We start from the raw sequence: 21,685 nt of genomic DNA, 5'->3' as shown, positions 1-21,685 counted from the left end.
GACGGATCGTGAGTAGTCTTTTTCACGAACTAGATGTGATGGGGATGGATGGAACACGAGCACATTCCAGGAACGCATCCCAACACAACACGAAACGTTTTGTTCTCTTTGACGGCGTAGTTAATCTTTTGATGAAAAGAATCGGGTGGTCTAGACCAAGGATTCCTTCCCAGTATTGAATTCGTAACTTAACGATATTTACCAAGTGACATGTTGTAGCGCTGAAGAACACTCACAAATGGCGAAACACAAAGAAGACTGGACAGGCGTTGGTCCCTGTCCTATATTCTGCGTGTTACTTCTTTTGTCAGTACGCTGCAATATGTCAGTCAGCAAACACCAACTTTCCCAGCAACACATGCATTCTTCAGCAATAACGACATTTGTTCACCTTACCTCTTCTGTTCATCCCCTCTATATGTGTAGAGTGTCTGAGAATACATCGTTGATCATAAACCGCAATTTTTTAGGACAATGAAACTGACCGAGCTTTGCTAGACACCGCCTTAATTAAAGTTAATGCGTTGATGCGCATGTTGCAACTTCATTATTGCACATTCACTGCTCACCTCCGAACGCGACAGTTCTCAATAGACGTGTCCGTTTTTAGGTGAATAAAGGTCATTGCACTCACGATAGTTCGAGGCGACTCGCGGACGACGGCTGAGAGGTGGCGTAGAGCGTTCGGGATCCTTCGGATAGCTCGACGATATTGACCTTGTGATTATTCTGGGCAAACGACATGATAAGCGAAAATCAGCAACTCCGTGAGGAACAATAACTTTTCTGGGAACGCGTGAACAAGATAAATAATTTCCGTAATGGAATTTTCTCTAAGTCGGGTGTCCCCTTTGGCCCCCTCCGGAACACTTAAGTAGTACTTCAGTTTTTTTTTTTAAGGAATGTAAATTTGAATTTTCCCTGAATTATAGCAGGTGAAGGCGTGTCGCTAAAAGCTACCTAGACGATAAGGACGACTCGTCTCGTCTGCGTTGTCCCTTCTTCTCACTTTGCGTCTCGTGCAGCTTATCGATATTAACCTGTGCCGAATCACCAGAGCTTCAGCTCGTCTTAGACGTGTTATTTCTACGATTTTATTAATCACGCTCACGCTATGGATCCTAAGGATTCACTTCTAATAGTTTACGCCGATTAGGACAAACACATTCTTCATACAGGGTTTGGAGACCTACAGAGGCATGCGTAATGTTTCTTAATTGCAAGCATCATTAGGTTTTACTGTATAAGACAGACTCAGGTGTTTAGATTTCTTACGACCAATGAGTTGCATATTGCCAGTGCGATTTGGTGTCGTCACGCAACTCATCTCTCACGGTGGCTTCTACAAATGAGGTGAATCAGAAAACTGTAGCTGAAGATATACGCTGATGCGTTATATTGAGATCAAATAAGCACGCACTGTCACAGTAAAACACTTTCTAGCATCAGCTGGCACAAACTCTACTTGGAATGTTTCTAGGTGCGGAGGGGCCAGTTGACCGACGCCCAGAAATGGATAGCGCGCTCACGAACGCCGGCATGGGCAAAAGAGATGTGATACCCTTTTCCAGTGAATCACTTCGCCTCTCAGGCTGTCTTACGCCTTCCAGAGTGCGTCTTGTTCTAATTGCTTTTCAATGTTTGAGGAACGCAACACACCTAAGTTCCTGATTGTGAGAGAAACGCGTCCTCTGTTCCCTCGAAGTCTCTGCACTAATCACGCGATTGTGACAGCGATTCCAGGATTATTACATATTTTTGGCCAAGCGATGTAGTCAGCTGCCCACAGAACTACGAATACAAGACGTATTCCTTATAGCGTAAACGTATTTACCGGAATATCGAAAGGAGAGTCCGGTTACATGGAAAGAACACCATCCACCTGGAAATATTCGAGAAACTCCCGCAGGGTAAGCTCCCCTTCAACATCGAGATAGTCCCAGACTGTGAATTCCTGGTCGTTATACTGCGGAGGAAAAGAACGCATCGAGTGCGTGGAGAATGTATTCCGTAATGCATCAGCGCAGCGTTATAAGTGAGGCCGAAGCCATGCGCGTCGCACTCACTGCGCCATGCAGTGTATATAAATTTGTTCATATAGCTATCAGTGTACGATGGCTGAAGGAATGACATTTTTTTTTTAAGTGCAGTAGACGCTCGTTGTGTCAGCATGGTCACGCACATTCAGGTACCGGCGGTAATGGTTCTGATTAACATAATAATCATTTCATTTTTTTAACCAAACAACTTAGTAGCCGAGCAAGTGTGAAAATTTTGTAAAACTTATATGGAACCGGTAAGCCTTACATAGCTCCTGATGAGAGAAGCTTTGAGTTTCAATAGTTATACCTTATCTGGCGGAATGAACTCTTTCTGTCGCGACCGATGCCGATAGGCATCGATAAATCTGCTGCCGAGCTATGCCTCCCTGATTGTGCAGCTGAATCCAAAATTTAGATTCGATTGCGTCATGGATGTGGCGCCAAAACGGCGCGATGTGTTCAAAGATCCCATGCAGGATCGAATGACGACTTCTATACTCTGATACAGTTTAAGTATACAGTAAACTACTATACTGTAAAGTATACACATAATAACTATTGCGCATAAAAATTATAACGGCATACCTTTTTCTTTATGGGCGCAACGGGTTCCGCAAAGCTGAAGAAAGGCAGTGCCAAGTTGACAAACCCATTCTTGTATAGCTTAGGCTCGTCATGTCGTTGAGCGACCTGCAAACAACAAAAAGAAAAGAATGCATTTGGCAAAGTCATTGCAGTCATCATCTCGCAAGATATTACACTCCATTACTAGTCATGAAAATCCAACGGTGTCCATGACAAATCAAGTTAAAATATTGTCACGTGCTCGTGACGTTGAAGAAGGCAGTAGTCGGCGTTTTCAGGACGAAACTCATTATTCGGCGAACTTGTGCCCAAGAAATAAAAAGATGAAGTAGGAGCGATAGACGCTGTACACTGATAGCGGCGAGAGCTGTCGTCGGTAATCTGATCCGCGGTAAGGTGGGTCGCATTTATACATGCGGCATCTCCGATGCCGCATGTATAAATGTTATCGTTGGTGGCCGCGTTAGTTCCAAAATAAACTCTGCTGTTCTCGTCGCGCGCTCAGTCTTATCAGAAGATCCTAAAATAATCTGGAAGCTTCCCAGAAACTCTGGCGCTGTTTGCGCAAGGAGGTGGTTGTACATGTAACGAACCGGTTACATAAAAATATAAAAAGAAGACAATTCAACTGAAAGGATGGATGAATGGATGGATGCTGCGAGCCTCCCCTTTATAAAGTGGCGGTGAGCTGAGTGCCACCAAGCTCGGAAAAAACTTCATTACTATTCTTTTAATTCGGCCTAACGACTTGCCTAGCGCAATTAAGATTGCTCTTCTCATAGAAAGAAAAAGCTCATATTCACAGCCCAGCATCCTGAGCCCTAAGGCAGAGTAACCTTATTGTTTTCACAATTTATTTTTATCCTTTCTCCCTACTTTTCCGCCACGAATCCTCCGAATGTCTTTCACTTGTTTTCATCGTGAGCCTGTTTACTTTTCCAGTGCTGCCCCTATAACCCAAGGCTTCATGTAAACTACTGCCCAAGCATACACCCGGTTGGATATCTTCACATTCCATTGAAACGTCCCCTGCCGTTTCCTTAGTTTTCCCCTAAGCAAGTGGACGATTCTTCTTCACTAAATCTCGCTATATAACTATGAGCTCTAAGGCAATCCGACCTCGCTTCGAACATTAAAACGCTTCTCTTTGAGTTATCCCAATAAGCTTCCCTCCCTATTTCGTCTTTACACTTTCGGTAGTAACTGAGAGTCGATATTTTTTCCATCGTTACTATAAAATAAATCCTCTCCTCCCCTCTAACTCTTCCCTTAACGCTCTTCGTTACCATATCGCGCACACTAATAATAAAGTCTAATAATAATATCTGGGGTTTAACGTCCCAAAACCACGATATGATTATGAGAGACGCCGTAGTGGAGGGCTCCGGAATTTCGACCACCTGGGGTTCTTTAACGTGCACCTAAATCTAAGTACACGGGCCTCAAACATTTTCGCCTCCATCGAAAATGCAGCCGCTGCGGCCGGGATTCGATCCCGCGACCTTCGGGTCAGCAGTCGAGCGCCTTAACCACTAGACCACCGCGGCGGGGCTGCTGGTGAGTCTTTTAGTTATTTTTCTCCACATTCATTCAACGCTCTTCCTATGCAAATACCAGAGCACTTTCTCTGCCCATCCACTGTCCTTCCTAATCCTTAGCCTCTATTCGAACCTCCTTTTGTTTTGAGCTTCTATCACCTCAAAACTTGTCCATATCATATCGCCTTTTACAGCCTCATGTGTCGTCATCCCGTAAGCGCCCAATGCGAGGCGTCCCACAGACCTTTGATTCGCGTCCAGTCTTGATTACACGCCTGAATTCACGCACACAATTGAATTGCCACACGTAAGCCCTTGAATCATCACACCTTTCCACAAACCTCTAAGCAGCTCGTACCTATTATATCTCCATAACACTCCGTACTCCATTAATGCAGCATTTCTCTTTCCCTTCGCTGTCGTGGCTAAAGTACCAACTTCTGGCTCTTCTATATTGTTTCTCTCCCAACTCAATGAAGGCCGCGTGATAGCTATTAAGCGTTTCCTAATGTTCCTGTCATGCTTGGTTTTGAAAATATTTAAATTGAATTTGCTGAAGTTTCGCAGATGACGCGAAACGTTAATCTAGTGTTGCTGGATGTGCAGTCAACCACAAACGTTTACGTACCACGCGAGCGCGTGCTAAACTGCCTGTCCGCGCCACCTAGCGGTGCGCCACCTTCCGTCGACGGCAGAGCTAGAGCGGAAATGGGTCTACCTGTTATTCCCTGGCCTTTCAATTTTTTACTGCCGTGCAGCGCATTGTTCGCAGTATTCACACAAAGCGCTTATCTGCAGTACGACCGTCACACTTCTTTGATAGCAAAATCAAAGCTATCACGGCGTGCCCGTTTGATATCACTTTGTGAGGAAGATTGCGACTGATAACAGTTATGCTGATAGACTGTTCTCGAGACAGAAGCACGTAGCGGCGGCTGCCGAGGAGTGCGTCGCTTTAAAGGGCCCCCTAACCACCCCGCGTTCAAAGACGAGGAAGTGGATTCTTTCTCGCCTTCACTACCCTTCCTACAGGCGATATCTCCTCCTCGCCACTTATTTCTTAAAAGCGCGTGTACAATGTTAGCACTATAAGCGTTGAGCCTATCAAGATTTCGCTCTTGTCAGCTGCACGCTGTTATCTCCACTTGCGCAGTCGAAAACGCACAAAATGAAGGGAAATCAGTTGATCGCGCACGACAGTCATGCGAGACGAGGAAGAACGGGTCGGCGGCTTCATGGCGAAGCAGTGTAGGAGACAATTCACAACTTATATTTCGCTTATATGGACCAATCGAGAGTATGTACCGTGATAATGTCACGTGAATCCCCGTTCTTGCGTCACGAAGTGCTCCAGAAAGACGAGAAACGTTAAGCGAGAATAACGCGATCGTTATTTTTTTTTGTATTTTCAGAGGCTGTTGAGGGGCCCTTTAAAATGTGAAAGGTAGAAAATATGTGCGCTCAGTGAGAAAACAGACGGGCCATTGATTAAGGGAGGGATGCGTCTTTGGCCTAGCGCTGCTGTTGATTGCCGCTGATGTAGTGGAAATGTCGTGAAGGGGTTCTTGGCGACGCGCTACGCAATGTAAAACAGCCATTGAAACGGTCGTATAGTGAACTGTGGCTCGAAAGCTGATTCCAGCTTTTGAATTTTGAACGGAAACACATTACCCTGTCCGTGAAGTGAATACCACAAAGACGGAGCGATGAAAACAAACCGACAAAAAGAAAAAAAAAGAACATGTAAAGTAACGTCAAACCTTGTAAAGCTTGAGGGAGGCGAGGCCCGCGACGAGCGACGTGGTGGTGACGATAGCCGGCATGATCTTGCCCGCGATAAGCTTGCTCTTAAGCCGGCCTGCCGGCTCAATGTTATAGCTGGAGGCGCGCAGGTTGGCGGCAGCCACAATGAAGTCCACGTGAAAGTTCTTGTCGTCTTCTGTGTTGAACTCCATCTTGCTGAGAGGCACGTCAACGAGGCGCTTCGCATGGCGCAGCTCCTCCAGAAGTTTTGCAAGCACGTTGTCATCTACGCAAACCGAAAACAAATGGGTATTGGTAAAGCCGCACTCTGATGTTGATAGTTAACTACGTTTCTGCAATAGCATACATCGTTCGTGCGCGGCTGACTTGAGGGAGTCAACTGCAAAGACTAAAGCCTCGTACAGCGCTATTCTGTGAACTCTCTAAGGAGTAAGAGTAACGCGCCTGATAAGTCGGCTATATAAAATTGACGTCTTTCTTATTATCATCGCACTCTTTGTCTTCTGCTTCTTTTGCACATTGTAATAATTATCGAGCTCGGATCATTTCTCTGCGTGCGGTTCTCGTTCCTTAAATTGAGTTTAAACTGAGTGGTTATTGCGCATGATCAATCGACATTATTTCCGGTGATGTCGTGGTCAGTGCAGGCGGATGTGTTGAGCATATCAACAAAACGAAAATGAGACAGAAAGCAACTGCGTTTGAACGCCTAGAGCACTCTCTGGCCGTGTGTGTGTGCGCGATGCTAAGAGTACCACATTTGTCGATGCTAAGAGTACCACATTCGAAAGGTGTGGTACTCTTAGCACCCCGTTTTTCGCTCCTCTCGTTTTTCACCGGAGTTGCGATGCGCGCGCACCTCCTACCTGTACCACCTGTACGTTGCCCTACAGGGCGTGGTCGCCTGTGCGCGCGCGCTTATCTCGTGAAGGTGGCAGTTTGTACGTCTTGTACTTTCACCGTAACGTTTGCGTCCAAGTTACAGAGTGCACGAAGGTCACTTCACTCGCTGCAGCGGCCGCGCTTGCGAAAGGAGCGAGCTACTAGCTAGAAGAGCCAAAGTAGGGGCAGTGGGTTGTGCACAGTCGACATTTGCAGCGCGCTGCTCAAACACAAAGAAGTAACAACTGCGACATTTGTTAGTTCACGGGCTCGTCCTGTGTATACCTGTGCGGTAGTTTCGTGCCTCCTTGTGTTTGAGCAGCGCGCTGCAAGTGTCGAGCTGTGACAATTGTTAGTTTGCGTTCGACCTGTGTGTGTTATTTTCGTGCTTCCTTTGTGCTTAAGCAGCATGCTGCAAGTTTCGAGCTGCTTGCCATTGTTCGTGTTTCATTCCAATTAGTTGTTATTGCATTCATTGCTTCGCCCTTGTGGCGAAACAGTAACATTTTATTGATCAAACGCTATAGTTCAAAGCTCGCTATCTGAGATAACTAGTTTGTGTTAGCTTTATGGGTCAGTTCAGGACAAAGATTAGGCAGTTATGAGCAGCATAATTAACCTGTGCCATCACTGGCGTAGCCGATCGGGGGGGAAGGCTGGGGATTCTAATGCCCCCACCTCTAGAAATTTTTAAATTTGCATTTCTGTATATGCACGCACACATACAAACGCACGCACGAACATGCATAAAGTACACGGTTGAACCTCCCCGAAAATACTATTTTGTCACGTGGTTGTAAAGAAGCGCATGAAGACAGTCGGAGTAAGTAGTTTAAATTGTTCGCCCTAACCTAATAGGCAGTTCCATTGCGGATATAAGAACAACAAAATAGGCCAATGACCGTTGGGTCTAACTATGGCCGCTTGTATGTTCTTTATCGCCTCTGTTCCAGTTTACACACCGACATGATGTGTAAGCATATTCAGGTAGAAGCAGTAGCTGCAGGAGCTGAGGTGCAATCAGTATTCTGCATATTGTTGAATTGCGGAACTATACCGCAATGATGACATGACCAATGCAGTCGCTTGCTGCTCGTCTCACATTTTCGGCTTGGGCTTGTATGCAGACGAATAACCTGTGACATTAAGGTGATCTAAAATAGGCGGCTTGCAACCAGCAGTTTAAGAGATTCTAATTTTTGCAACCAGAATTTATTGGTGAGGAGCTAAATACTCGCATGATAACGGCGAAAAGGCAAACATGCATGTACCATCGGGTTGTGGGACGTCGGTTTGTGGTGGGTTCGCGTCTATGGCGGCCTCTTGCACGCCTTCATTTTGCGGGCCCAGTGCCGGAACCTCCACACTTTCGAGCATATCGGCGATCTCTTCGCGGTCGGTATTGTGTGCAAGGCCGTACATTGCTGCCCGCAAGTTCGCCGCCGCCACGATATAGTCCATGTGCAGCGTCTGTCTCAGAAAGGAAAAGCCCTTGTTCAGATATACAACTCAACCAATCAATCAATCAATCAATCAATCAATCAATCAATCAATCAATCAATCAATCAATCAATCAATCAATCAATCAATCAATCAATCAATCAATCAATCAATCAATCGAAAGTATTGCGCCCACTATATACTTACGTTCTTGGGGTCGAACTGAATTTGATGGGGACATCGCTTGTGGCCGGACCAGAAAGGGGCACCAGACGTCGTTATCTGCGAGTTAAGACGGCGGTATTACACTCGTCCGACAGGTTTCGACACAGCCTTCAGAGAAGCCAAAGCCTCACCTGATTTTCGGGATGGGCGCATAGCAGCTGCCGTATTTGGTCGTTGTACTGCTCCTGGAAGCGTAGCCTGGCGAAAGAGACGCAGTCGCCGAAACCGGACGCTCGCTGGTCTACTAGGATTGCCTTTATTTCTTTCAACAGCGCCACCTGTAAGTGCAGCGCGGCCCGACGAAATTGTATATTCACATAGAACGTGTCCCAGTTAACTCGGGTCTAGCAGGTATCGAACGCCAGGCCGACGCGAAACACGCAACTAGCGTAAGCTGGAGGAACAGCCTTAGAGGCTAGAGCCCGTAGGAAGCTCCCTCGGGCCGCAATGACACGTTGTGACCAATGTCGTGTTGTGCCTACTGGTGAATCATTGCTGCTGTCAACGCATAGATCATTCGAAGAAAATACATAAAGATTCATTTCTTGCATAACCGCGAAAATTCCGACGTCACATTTCGATATACCACGCTAAAAAATTTTCCGCCAGCTACGTCCATCCTAACTTTTCTTCTGCGTTTAAAATTTGTGGCGCGAAAGGCGAACAAAGTTGGAAAGCGAGCTCACCCCCCCCCCCCCCCCGCGAGAGCGGCAACAGCATTCTCGAAAGGAATTTCAAAGAATCAGCACTGGTCGGCCGCTGGCTTATTGGCGCGAAAAAGTGCGTAAGGGATGGTGTCGCTGTTGGCTGCTGTTGCAGCCACCGACTTTTCCGCGCAACTAATGCGCTTCACCGCAATAATTTTGTTTTTCGACGCATCATTACTGTGCCTTGACAAAGCTTCCTACTGGGAGCCAAAAAAAAAAAAAAAAAGAACAGCCCGACGTTTTACACGCAAGAACAACAGTATGATTACAAGACATGCCGTAGTGGGGGACAATAATAATAATTGTTGGGGTTTAACGTGCCAAAACCACGATATGGTTATGAGGGCCGCCGTAGTGGAGGGCTCCGGAAATTTTGACCACCTGGGGTTCTTTAACGTGAACCCGAATCTAGGTACACGGGACTCAAGCCTTTTCGCCTCCATCGAAAATGCGGCTGCCGCGGCCAGGATTTGATCTCGCGACCTTCAAGTCAGCAGTCAAGTGGGGGACACCGGATTAACTCTAAATACACGGGGTTCTTTTACGTGCTCCTTTATCTAAGTACCACGGAGTTTTTTTTTATTTCTCCCCCGTCGGAATGCGGCCGCCGTGGCTGGAAACCGAACCCACTTCCACGAGCTTAGCAGCGCGATGCCGTAGGATTACCGCGTAGGGAGTCGTTGCCCTGGATATATAAAATCTTTGCAGTAAGAGTTTTATTGCTCAGTGTAGAAGTCATAAGTGCCGACTTCTGCCTGATTTTGCGCATGTGACTTAATATAAAAATTCAACAAAAGGTACGTTCGTGCTTAGACCATTGATCGATTAACAGGAATGCTAATCAATCAATCGTCTATACGAAGTGTTTATACTCATTCGACGCGCGATGTATAAATTCAACTCAGATGACATTCCCCCCCCCCCCCCCCCCGTTTCCTCCCCTGAGACCTGAAGCAAAATCTCCTAAGGCTCGGAAGTTATTGTTTACCGATGACGTGTAATGATTTAACACTGTCACACTTATATGACTATTGTACAAAAACAATGCAGGAAGAGCTACTCTTAGTATGCTCTATCTTTGAAACATTAAATACGTGCTGTGGCTTTACTAATATGGCTACCGCATATCGCTACATATATATCATAGTATTTTTACATTTCACAAGATAAAGAGCGAGCATATAAAACCAGAAGCAGTAGCGATAACGAATAAACGCTGCCCGCCCTAAACAATTAGTGGTATCTTGTTTTGTTTCGCAAATTGCCCACGGATGCAGAACTAAACAACACGTGCTTCATTGTCTGCATGCTGCACGGTTGCTGCGTTGCTGAAACGGAGTTATCAGCTGTGTTCTCCGCGATGAACAGGAAGCGGGCGTGAAGCGTATCGGCAATGCAAAAACAATTGTGCATTAAAGGTTACCTTTTCTTTGAGCTGCAACTTTTCCAGGGCCCTTGGAAGGAAATCAGGATCTCTGAAATGGCGAATAATTTCATCAATATATACTTAGGCGTTTTGATTTAAGGGTAGATAGATAGATAGATAGATAGATAGATAGATAGATAGATAGATAGATAGATAGATAGATAGATAGATAGATAGATAGATAGATAGATAAACCCTACTGCGAGAAAAGCAGACAGGTCGGCTGAAGGAACTTTGTCTTTGCACTGTCACTCTGCCTCATCCGTACGCGAAACAACAACGAGAGGAAAATAATGGATGTTCGAAACGGACCACCGATCCGGGATGCCGGGCCCGTATGTGTACTCGCTGTTATAGTTTTGCTCCACGTGTATCTTAAGTGAATTGACATTTTGGTAAATAAGATGAAGCCTTAGCGCGAGTGGCGTACGTGACGAGTATATCTCACACACACACACACACACACACACACACACACACACACACACACACACACACACACACACACACACACACACACACACACACACACACACACACACACACGTCACTGCGACAGAAGGGACGCGTCTGTAGATACATGATTCTACGCTCACGTAGGGATATTTCTAGATACTGCATTGCACTCACTTTATATACTGGTCAGCATTTGAAGCACTTTGCTCGAACAGGACCTTAAATTCTTCACGGGCCCACTGCAAAGACGATTAGGTAAATCTCCAGGGAAAAATTAGATTTCCGAGTCAAACCATTCAGGAGTGTACATGACCAATAAGAATGGGTCCCCATATTTGAAACTGAGTATCGAACATTTAATGATTTGTAAAAAGAACAAATATAAAATTTGCGCGAGTCTATTTAGTGACAGTAAATATCGGGGTTATACACATTGCTCCTCGTGAGTTCAATACACGTCGAAATAAAAGACTGGCGTCTGAATATTCAAGAAGCCTGTAAGTGACAAACTGCTGTCAGTTACTCCGGGAAACCATGAAAATGACATTAAAAAAGCAAGATGGCATCATATTAAAAAGTCCGCGTACAGCTAGCTGTCTTCTGTGTTTGCTGAACTACGATAACTCGAAAGCATGCGGTCTTCTAAGGAATGCATACGTGGTCAGACGGACAAAGACATACACACAGCGGGGCGAAGGTGCAACTGCGATTAGGCTCCCCCCCCCTCCCCCTAATAGGGAACCCTGCGCAGTGCGTTCAGTTCTTCGCAATGTGTTGACCAATAGAAGGGGCTCTCAAATGCAAGTAGCGAGACGTACCAGCAAGATGTGCTCGATATTGCTGGGAAAGTACTTGATGGTATCAGCTGGTACCGACTCATCAGGCGGGTCCTGAGAAGCCGAGTAGTTCTTGATTATGTGCGGTACAACCACCTGCACGCTCCCTTTTGTGGCCATGATGCCGGAATCGATGAGCGCCTTCCCATAGTGAACGCAGCACCGGTCCATGAAGTGACCTGCAGGCCCCACCACCGTACGATGATCCTCCGACCCATTCATGAACAACACACTACTACCACCGGCTGCATCGTTGTGGAAAAGTACAAGTGGCACCGCGGTCATGCAGGCTTTTTGCATTGTTGAATAATTTCTCACAGTTACTCGGTAACCTTGCTGAATAAAGGTAACGCCGTGAAACACAATTTTCTTTTTCTAAGTTTGGTTGAAGGGTTGCGAAGAAAGTAAAGTGGACGAAAAGACAACTTGCCACCGGCAGGGCAAGTTGTCATTTCACAATACACTTGAAACAGTACAATTAACGTCCCCTATATCTTCCCTGGCTTCATTACCTGCTGGTTTTCATTAAGTTTGTGTCAAACAAAGAAACCAGCCCTCACAATTACTTGCCTTCGTTGAACGGTAGCTGCGAGTGACGTTGGCTAACTCACCAAAATTGAATGTGAAGGATGGAAACAAAGGAAGGAAAAAGTAACCTTTGTGCACGTTTACAAATGCCATAATAAATGAAATTGGAAGAGAATATTTGTGTGACAGCACAAGGAGCAGTACTTTGCTCTTTGAGGAGCAAGCTGGCTGCCCGAGGACAAAAATAAAACAGGTGCAAAATATCCGTGGCAGGAAGAGGCGTGCGTCTGCGGCAACAATAGTCCGGAAACTACTCAGCCCGTTGTGATGGAAAGCCGGACTCTTTCTACAAGCAATGCTTGAAAAAGTCCGCGTCACAGAAGCGCTGGCATTCACTGCGGACTGAAGTGCAGAGGTCAGTGATAGGGATAAGCCAAATACTTTTAAAGCATCGCTTTTAAAAAGAGAGAAAAAGCAGGAAACTGTACATCAGGAGTTGTTACAGGCGTAGGTAGCAGTGCAATATCGAAATAAAGGCTTGAATGCGGAGGACAGAGATGTGAAAGAGATAACAAGAGTGACAGACCTACAACCGATGCAATAACCTGCGATTCTAACACAGGGGTTTGGCAGTCACTCGTTTGCCATAATCACTGCACATTTCAAAGAGTTGAAAGTACAGACGACCATCGTAATCAAAGCTAAATCTATCGCACGTACACAAGAAGGAAAAAAAAACGATAAATGAAAGATAGGAAGCCTTTACAGGACCGTCGGCTACCACGAACTGCACGCCCGCTAATACTGAAGAAATCGCAAGCGAGGACTGCGACCTCTGTATGGAACACTGCGCGAGTAACCGGGAAGACATGGCTATGGCGCACGCCTTTGTCTTTTCCTTTCGCTAGACGTTTGGCATTTCAATTAAACGGGCAAGGTTTATTACTATTTCCTGTGTCTTACGTTGCATCACACTCTGCTTGCGCGTGCATATGTATCTATGTTCACGCTGTATGAGATTGAAGCGGGCACTTACGCGTCTCAGCGTTGTCAACTGCAATGGCCACGCCGTCTAAAGACTCGAAGAAGTCATCGGTGCATATATTTGTTTCCGGACACACTTCGTCTACACAGACGGCGATGTTGATATCCTGATTAAGTTCGACAATGGTTTGCCCGGCCATGACAGACTTCAAAGCCTGCGCGGCGTAAGGGAGAAAAAGAATAGGAGAGATACATTCAAGCAGAACCAACTAGGTTTATGTATATGTACTACGTGCATAACATATAGACTCCGACATATATTACGTCAAACACATTAAAAAAATGGCGATGGCTTTATTTAAGCCCCACCTGGATTACTAGGCTCACTACGGCAAAAATTAGACAATAAATGCCAAGTATGTGACATATCTGAAAGATTAGAAAGTTGAACTAATTTTCAAGGATTAATCGTAGAAGATGCACCTATGCACGAGGAATACGAAAGGTAGCGTCCGCGCATACAATCGCTAGACAACTGAATCATTCACTCTAAGAAAAAATGATGACCTGTTACTCTTTTAGAGCGAAACCACTAGTACTCCTTGCCTCGCAAGGCCATTCATCACGTCGGAATGACCTTGAGAAATGAAAAAAAGAAAAAAAAGAAACGAAATACACGGAACGAGTCAGGAGCCATCAGTAGTCGCAAATGAAGGCGATGACAGGGCTTACCATTAAGCTTATTGTCATTCAGTGTCAGTCATCGTCGGTCGTTGTCAGTCGTTTGCAATAGGCAGTCAAGCTCATTGTGACGTTTATTATGTGTCAATAATAAGACGGTGGCGCTCAGATTCTCTTTCGACGGCGTCCTCCTAGCGGTGGCGGCGATTAGCTTGTGCTTTGTCGGCGCAGGTTGGAAATACTAAGGCGCAACCTCGCACTCACGTGCGCAACTCTGCTTTCCTCTTCACAGTTTCGCTATACTGTCCGCGCTTGGTGTTCGCTTTCATCTGTCGCTGTGCTCGTTCGGTAGGATACGGCAACGGACGACGCTCAACACAGGAATGGGTATACCTAATAATTGGGCTCTAAAAAACCGAGTTACCTCACCTAGGCTGAGGTCATACGAGTACGATTTATTTTCCCGCTTATTTCGCTTTAGAAGTTCAACTCTTCGTGCTTCTTAAATTCATCGAATTATCCATGTCTCTCGTAGTCGACATTGCTTTTCTGACCACGTTCAATTTCGCAAATGCTTCAAGAACGTACTATCACGATAAAAAGAAACGCGAACAGCGGAAAGCGTGGCTTTTGGCACTGTCATACATAGTCCGAGTATACGAGTCCAACTCCGATATGCCTGGGTATTATCGTTAGGCTAATCTGTGCTTTCAGTGCTAGAAACTTGTCCCGGGCTGGCGCTTGGCATAACTGGCCGATGATAGGCACACGCGGTGCGATAGTGCCAACTGGAACATGATTCTTGCGCGTCGCTGATGCCGACTGAAAGTACAGATTGGACTAACGATAAACTAAGGCATATCGAAGTTGGAAACGCACCCTCGGGCTAGCCGACCAACGCTAGGCTGCGCTGACCGTGCTAAAATGCCACGCTTTCCGCTGTTCGCGTTTCTTTTCATAGCGATAGTACGTTAGATTACTTGGTGTGGAATCTCGCCAAAATAGGCATATGGTGTCATATCCTGTGCTTTGATGCTGGCTGCCAGAGTCATTCACTGGGGTATCACATATACCATAATAAATGAAGAGGGAGAATTTCTGGAGGGCTCTCTTCTTTGTTTGGCACATCCTTAAGGAAAACCAGCGGATAATGAAGCCAAGGCAGTTATAGAGGACGTTAATTGTACGGTCCCCTATACCTTCCTTCGCTTCATTATCGGGTGGTTTTCATTAAGTATATGCCATAATAGGCACATTTTTTTCCATTGCTTGTACCACAGTGTCTTGAGTGCGATGCGTGAGCGGGAAAAGCCTGAGGAACACTCACGCCGACGTCTGGGGACCGCAGTAGGAACTGCGTGTTGAGGTCTGATCGCTGAACGAAGGCATTATCGGAGACATATATGCAGCCATCGTCCACTCCAATGCCCATCATCGCAAATTCTTTAGGAGTTCGCAGCCGATGGCTCCAGCACCCACCTACAAGCGAGGCAGGAGAAACACCTTTTGCTGTGATAATATATTTTAAGTATGAAAATGTGGAGGCGTTTCAGATCACTACACGCGCACGCACGCCCGTACGCCTAAACACAATTCTTCACTGTTTTCTATTTACTGAAACGAAAATTAGACGTAGTATTGAGGTCATTAGAATAATCACACGGTATAATAGCTGATTCATTTAGCTGCTGCGTAGTTCCTTCATCACGGAGGTATAATCCCGTAGGCGCATTGTCAAGAGCCGCCCGCAATAATTGTTTTTATACCTTGACCAAGCCAGTAATGCTTGTCAGAGGGGGCACATCCTTGAGAGTAACGTGGGAGCCGGCAGGAGCTGAATGTTTCTAAGCCCGTTTTATTGGGGGTATTCTATGGCAGAAATAAGTTTCTACATGGGCACGTGCTTTGCCCGGTGTGTCATTCCCTTGCTATACTCCTATTCCTGTGTAAACATGTGGTCACTCCTGCAAGCTGACACGCCATCGACCACGTGGACATAGCTCTTTCAAGGACAAAGAAGCAGCATGGGCTCCTCTTCCAAGTCTAACGATCAGGTCAAGGCTCCTCGCCAATCACTTCTCGCTGACCTCACTGATTTGAAACACACACCCAAATGTTCACGTATTGTTCCTTACATCCGAAAGTTCGCCGTAACTGGGTTCACATTAACGTTCACCTACTGCTAACGCTAAGGCGAGCTTGCTTCTGCGATGAGCTCGGCACATCATAACTCACCACAAAATATCTCTGAGTCATCAGCAGTTCCTGCACATTTACGCCGAAGACACGGGCTTGCCCAGCGTATCTGGAGTATTCCTGAAAAAGGAACACGCACGTGGCAAGAGCATGTTAAAAAATAATTCTTTCACTCAAACTTGGTGTTTCTTTTTCTTTGCGGATGCATAGCGACGAACAAGGGCAGAATTCATTTTGCCCTCACTATGATAAAGACGTAATAACATCAGATAAAAGCAGACAGGCCTGCAGCTGCCTGTAGGCACACTACCCCCCCCCCCCCCTCTCTCTCTCTCTGTGACGTAGCAATCTTTACGGCCGCCTATCGCAAGGTTGCAAATTACGCTCAGGAAATAAAATAAAGAGACAAGCACAGCGCGTGTCGTGTCTAGTTTATTTTCCTTTCGTTCTCGTTTTGAAAAGATGCCCAGACTTTATTACGAAGTCATGTTACAGGGGCGTATTCGCATCGTGCCCTTAATCGGATCGCGAACTTTCCGGCGCCATGACAGCGACACTGTGACGGGCACTGCCAAAGATGTTTACCGCACAAACACGGTGATCAGTGAAGTACCGCCATACATGACTGCATTAAATGGCGAGTGCCATTTTCCGCCGTCGTTAATCATTCATAACTTCTGCCTTAATGAGCTCACCATGGCATTGGCGTCCGATTCCTCTACGTCTGCATCTTGCGGGAGGCACTCGAAAGCGTCGAAGTAGAACCACTGTTGGATGGGGTTGAACTTGCCACTGCACGCCTGTCAAAAGACAACAGGGTGACGGCACATCAACACTCGCTTGGTTTTTACGTGCCAAAACCAGAACATGATGATGAGGCACGCCGTTGAGGGGGTTCCGGAATACTATTTACCGCTTGGGATTCTTTAACGTACACCTAACGTTTAGTATGCTGGTGTTCTTGCATTTATCCGCTATCGAAATGCGGTCGCCGTGGCCGGGATTCGAACCCTCGACCTCAGCGCGACACCGCAGCCGGGTAAGCTACCGCGGCGGGTGTGATCACACTTCGACAAAGCTTGTTTATAATAATTACATTGCTACAGGCGCTAAATCTTGAGTACAGACCTGTATGCAACGCTATTGCGCAGGGTTACCTATTCGCCGCGAGATCGGGCTACAGGTGGCAGCACCGTCACCCCGCTAGTGTGGATACTGGTTTCGGGTGGTGTGTGTAGAAGTGCACGGGGCTTCTGTTGTCACATCGTGATTTTGTGTTCCGTACCCGCAGAAAGCTCTTCGTTATCGATGGTGAGGTTTTGTTCGGTGCCACAATGCCGCACGTACTGCAGAGAGCCAGGGATAAGCTTCCATTTTTATCCCACCGACGCGGAACGTCGCCGACTGTGGCTCGTTAGGCTTCGTAACGGCAGGAAGCCTTCCAAGTACGCGATAGTGTGCAGCAAGCACTTCGACGACGGTGCATTCGCATTCGCAGACGAGAAAGAATGGTGAGTAGTCAGCGATAACTTCGCTAATGTGTGCATTTATATGCTTGTTGCTGCTGTGCACTACGAGCGTGAAGACGGTCGCAGTAAGCGAACGCTCGGGGAAGCTTCCCTGTGCTTTGATTTTCCTACACTTCCGCAGGAAAATTAAGCGAGAATCATTCGAGAAAGAAGAAAATTAATTCATGAAATTTATTTTTTGTCATTCATGTACCGTCTGCGCTGTGAATGCAAAGTTTGTTCGCGCTTGGCTATTAGTCTGTTTAAACGAAAATCCCCGAGCCCTTTTGTAGTTCGCGCATGTTTCATTGTGTTTGCACGGCCGCGAGAACAGTCCTCAGTATTCCGCAGGGCAAGTACGTGCACCGAAACGCGGCAAGTGTATATGCATGATCTGGTGCATAGTAAAGGGTATCGTTTTATGAGCCCTCACACGCCACGTAAGCGATGAAAATGCGCGAGCGAGTTTATCGCCACTGCTTGTCTTGATGAATATATTTTTCTCACTCGCTCTCTTTTTCAAGGGTTTTCGCGGAAGAGATTGAGGCCTGACGCACTTCCGACACTGAACTTGCCACAGCGCAAATTTGACAGGCATAAGCTACCTCGCAAGTACACGGGTGTCTTTGTATACATTTCGCCACAAGTTATAATTGCGCAAGGCAACTCAGCGGCACCTACACTGATATATGACTCTCGTGAACGGACGATACGACGACCACACACAGCACTCTCGACAAGTGCACTCACTGATCTTATTACAGTACATATACAGCCGATCAAGGCCAAATGCTTCTTTACATGTTGTTAGGCATACGTACGAGCGGTTAAAGTTGCACCAACGCAACGGAACAAGTTGCCTTTTGAGGCCCTGCATGACGTACGCGCACATGCAAACACAACGCGGCTAGCAGACGACGCATGGAGCAATCCACACTAGGCGCGCTTCAGCCAGTAGCCGCCAGGCGGCGACTCCGCTCGATTTCGCGGCCAATAGCAGTGACACAAAGTGCCCCCCGTTAGTATCTGAAACCGACGACTTTAGTATTGCACATTTCGTATACGAGTGGCTTAATATGCATGCCGGGCCAGGAATAAACTTTTTAAGTTAATTTTCCACTATGGGCATTTCAGCTGGCCTTCGGACCGCACGATGTCAAATACGGTCGCCTTCTTCCCGCAGTTGCTGCTTTTCGGCGTGACGTCACAGGCCGAAATCCCTCAAGGAACATGGCGTATCCTTGCACATGATAGATGGCATTGACAAGCATGCAGATAAACCATCGTGCGGCCGCATTCGTCGGGATATGTTCACATGTACCGTGATTTACTTCACCGGACTGGGACATATATAGCAAGCTTCGAACAATGTTCTTCAGTGCATGCACCAGCTGGCCTTCGGACCGCACAATGCTAAATTCGTTGGTCGTATTCTTGCAGGTCAGTAACTTTGTATATTAAACTCATCAATTGCTGTTTAATCCAGCAGAACTGCTCACGTAGAGTTTCCACAATCCTTTTTTCTGCTACGCAGTTCGCTTGCACTTCACTGATGCTTCGTGTTGACATTGAAGCTAATCCGGGCCCTACCACCGTAAAACTTTTGGCAGTGGTTTTAACTGGACACAAAACCACGCCGAAGAGGCTCGAGGCTATTGAATTGAGGTTCAGTAAAACTAGCAGACGACGCATGGAGGCAGTGTCCGCGATTAACGAAGTATGTGTGATAAGTCGTGATATAAATAGCCAAGTTCAGCCGGATAGAGAAAAAAAGAGATCTTCAGTAAAGGGTTGCAAGAAATTGTGTAGTAAAGCTCGACGTTGCTGTGAAGAAAAACGAAGGCGGCGCTGACTATGAGCAGGGCATATTCAAGAATGTGTTCGCTGACTTGGTGTGTGTACAGATATCATCAGTTGAAAGAATTGTTCAGTTGAAAGCAACTATTCTAGTACTACGATTTTTCTTTAACCTTATAACATGCGTACATGAGTAACGCCAAAATAAGTCGACTGTGCGCGGTGTCACCGCAATATGCGCGAACGATATAGGGAACCCAAGCTCAAGTTTGGGCGCGACGCTCGCGCGGCTGAGCTATGCGTCACTGGGGGCATACACTGCCCACGAAGGCGGTTTGTCGCCGGATTTGGCAGCGGCGGCGACAAGAACACGTGCGCGCATGCGCTCCTCATTCGGCCCAGAGCACTGCTAGTCAGAAATAGTTACATTGTGACGTACCACTGATGCAGTCCGAGAGCTCTGCGCGTGCGCGGAAGAAGGGGCGGCAGTGTTATGGTCGTGGATGCCCCCAGTTGCGATAAGAGCAGTGGCGCCGCTCGACGTTGCTTTGGAAGCCTATGCAGACAGCCGAACGACGCGCCACATGCTTACCTTCAGAACCTCTTGCGCTGCGATGCTTCCGATAACCGCCTGCATCGGACACAGGGAGCCGGCAGATACGCAGGATAGTTTCGTGATTAGTTCATCGTCCACGGCTTCCACCGGTGTGGCCATCGTTGTGTTGAGTTTCTTGGCCAACTTGACCACAGTTTTAGCGTCTGCCTGCGATGACAGGCTCCGCTCACAAAGCTGTCTAGCTATATTTAGTTCATGCAGTTTAGATATGGTGATAAAGAATGTCTGTGTGCATGCATGGCGGGTATTTCATTATAGCCTTTGTTCTGACGATTATAGAAATACCTCAGCGGACCTGCTTAATGTCAGAGAAGACCAAACGAAAAGTGGCATAGGAAGGTCGTCCTGCACCAGACACTCATAGCGTTTCTGGCCTAGGTTGCCTTTCTTGATCTTGTGCTGCGCTAATTGAATCTGGGAACGAGTATTTAATACGCAAAATACAATCTCTGCCCTCGTCCATTGTATTTCTTCGTGATGTAAGTATTTTACCCAGTTTTACTCGGCGCAGCACAATATGACGGAGAAAGAAATAGAAAGAGATAGAAAGACCTATCCGGAAAACCCTGAAGGCTTATTTGCAGACTCCATTAACGTTCCTTTAATCTTCGAGTAATCGCTGCAGTAATTCCAGAAATAGTTGCTAATCTAACACGAAATCGCTTCTAGTAATCGCTGCAGTTGTTGTAGGAACGCTATACTGCATGAAGCAAATAACCGCTATTATTTTCGAAATTTCCGGAGCCCTCCACTACGGCGTCTCTCAAAATCATATCGTGGTTTTGGGACGTAAAACCCCAGATATTTATTATTTTCATTTGCACCTCTTTTTGGCAAATAAATTCTGCGGAAGCACTCACTGTGTACCCTGCTATGACAGAGCCGGGTGGCGCTGTCCCTATGAACACAAGGAGTACATATTTTGTGTTTAAAAGAAAGGGAAGTGATCTTGAGTACTAAGTACTTTACTATGGGAGAGCAGTAGGCTGTCTCTTATTGTGGTATGAAGAGGCAATCACAAACAGTTCGTATCCGTGTGTTTGTGTTTCCGGCAAATTGTGAACGATTCAGAGTAGAACGTACACTACTTCGGGAAAATTGTATGTAGCTGCCCCTTATGAAGGTCAGAACGTGCAAGATACCATATTGGCTGTTTGGGCGAATTGGTGATTCATGATACTTGAAATACGAGCGCCGAACTGCACAGGGATACAGGGACTTTTCCCTGTCTTCTTGCGTCCCTGTGCAGTTAAGCACTCGTATTTCAAACTGCAAGATATGTGTAGAAGAAATGGTTAACGATTTGAATACGTACCTACTAAAGGGCAACAGTAAGCCGTCCGGTACGACAAGGTAAATTGTTTCAAGCAATACGCAGCGTAACTTACTACGGTGTATTGGCGAGTCAAACATCACTCCTTTCGATAAACACATGCATCTCGATATATAACATGCATTATTGTCCTAGGTCCCT

General features: G+C 46.4%; 1 protein-coding gene across 1 annotated transcript in view; it reads right to left on the bottom strand.

Annotated features, from left to right (window-relative positions):
• The window catches only part of LOC119382100 (ubiquitin-like modifier-activating enzyme 1), a 37,607-nt gene that overhangs the window by 1,932 nt on the left and 13,990 nt on the right, over window positions 1-21,685 (bottom strand). Inside the window, 16 exon segments of the mRNA XM_037649832.1 lie at window positions 635-729; window positions 1,883-1,966; window positions 2,628-2,732; window positions 5,926-6,194; window positions 8,083-8,281; window positions 8,459-8,533; window positions 8,608-8,754; window positions 10,607-10,658; window positions 11,240-11,304; window positions 11,884-12,080; window positions 13,466-13,628; window positions 15,422-15,537; window positions 15,540-15,573; window positions 16,330-16,410; window positions 16,986-17,090; window positions 20,188-20,358. Coding sequence (XP_037505760.1) covers window positions 635-729; window positions 1,883-1,966; window positions 2,628-2,732; window positions 5,926-6,194; window positions 8,083-8,281; window positions 8,459-8,533; window positions 8,608-8,754; window positions 10,607-10,658; window positions 11,240-11,304; window positions 11,884-12,080; window positions 13,466-13,628; window positions 15,422-15,537; window positions 15,540-15,573; window positions 16,330-16,410; window positions 16,986-17,090; window positions 20,188-20,358 — 1,958 coding nt within the window.

This window comes from Rhipicephalus sanguineus, chromosome 2 (assembly GCF_013339695.2).
Source record: "Rhipicephalus sanguineus isolate Rsan-2018 chromosome 2, BIME_Rsan_1.4, whole genome shotgun sequence".
Classification (NCBI taxonomy): Eukaryota; Metazoa; Arthropoda; class Arachnida; order Ixodida; family Ixodidae; genus Rhipicephalus; species Rhipicephalus sanguineus.
This window is presented reverse-complemented; position numbering and strand designations above follow the sequence as displayed.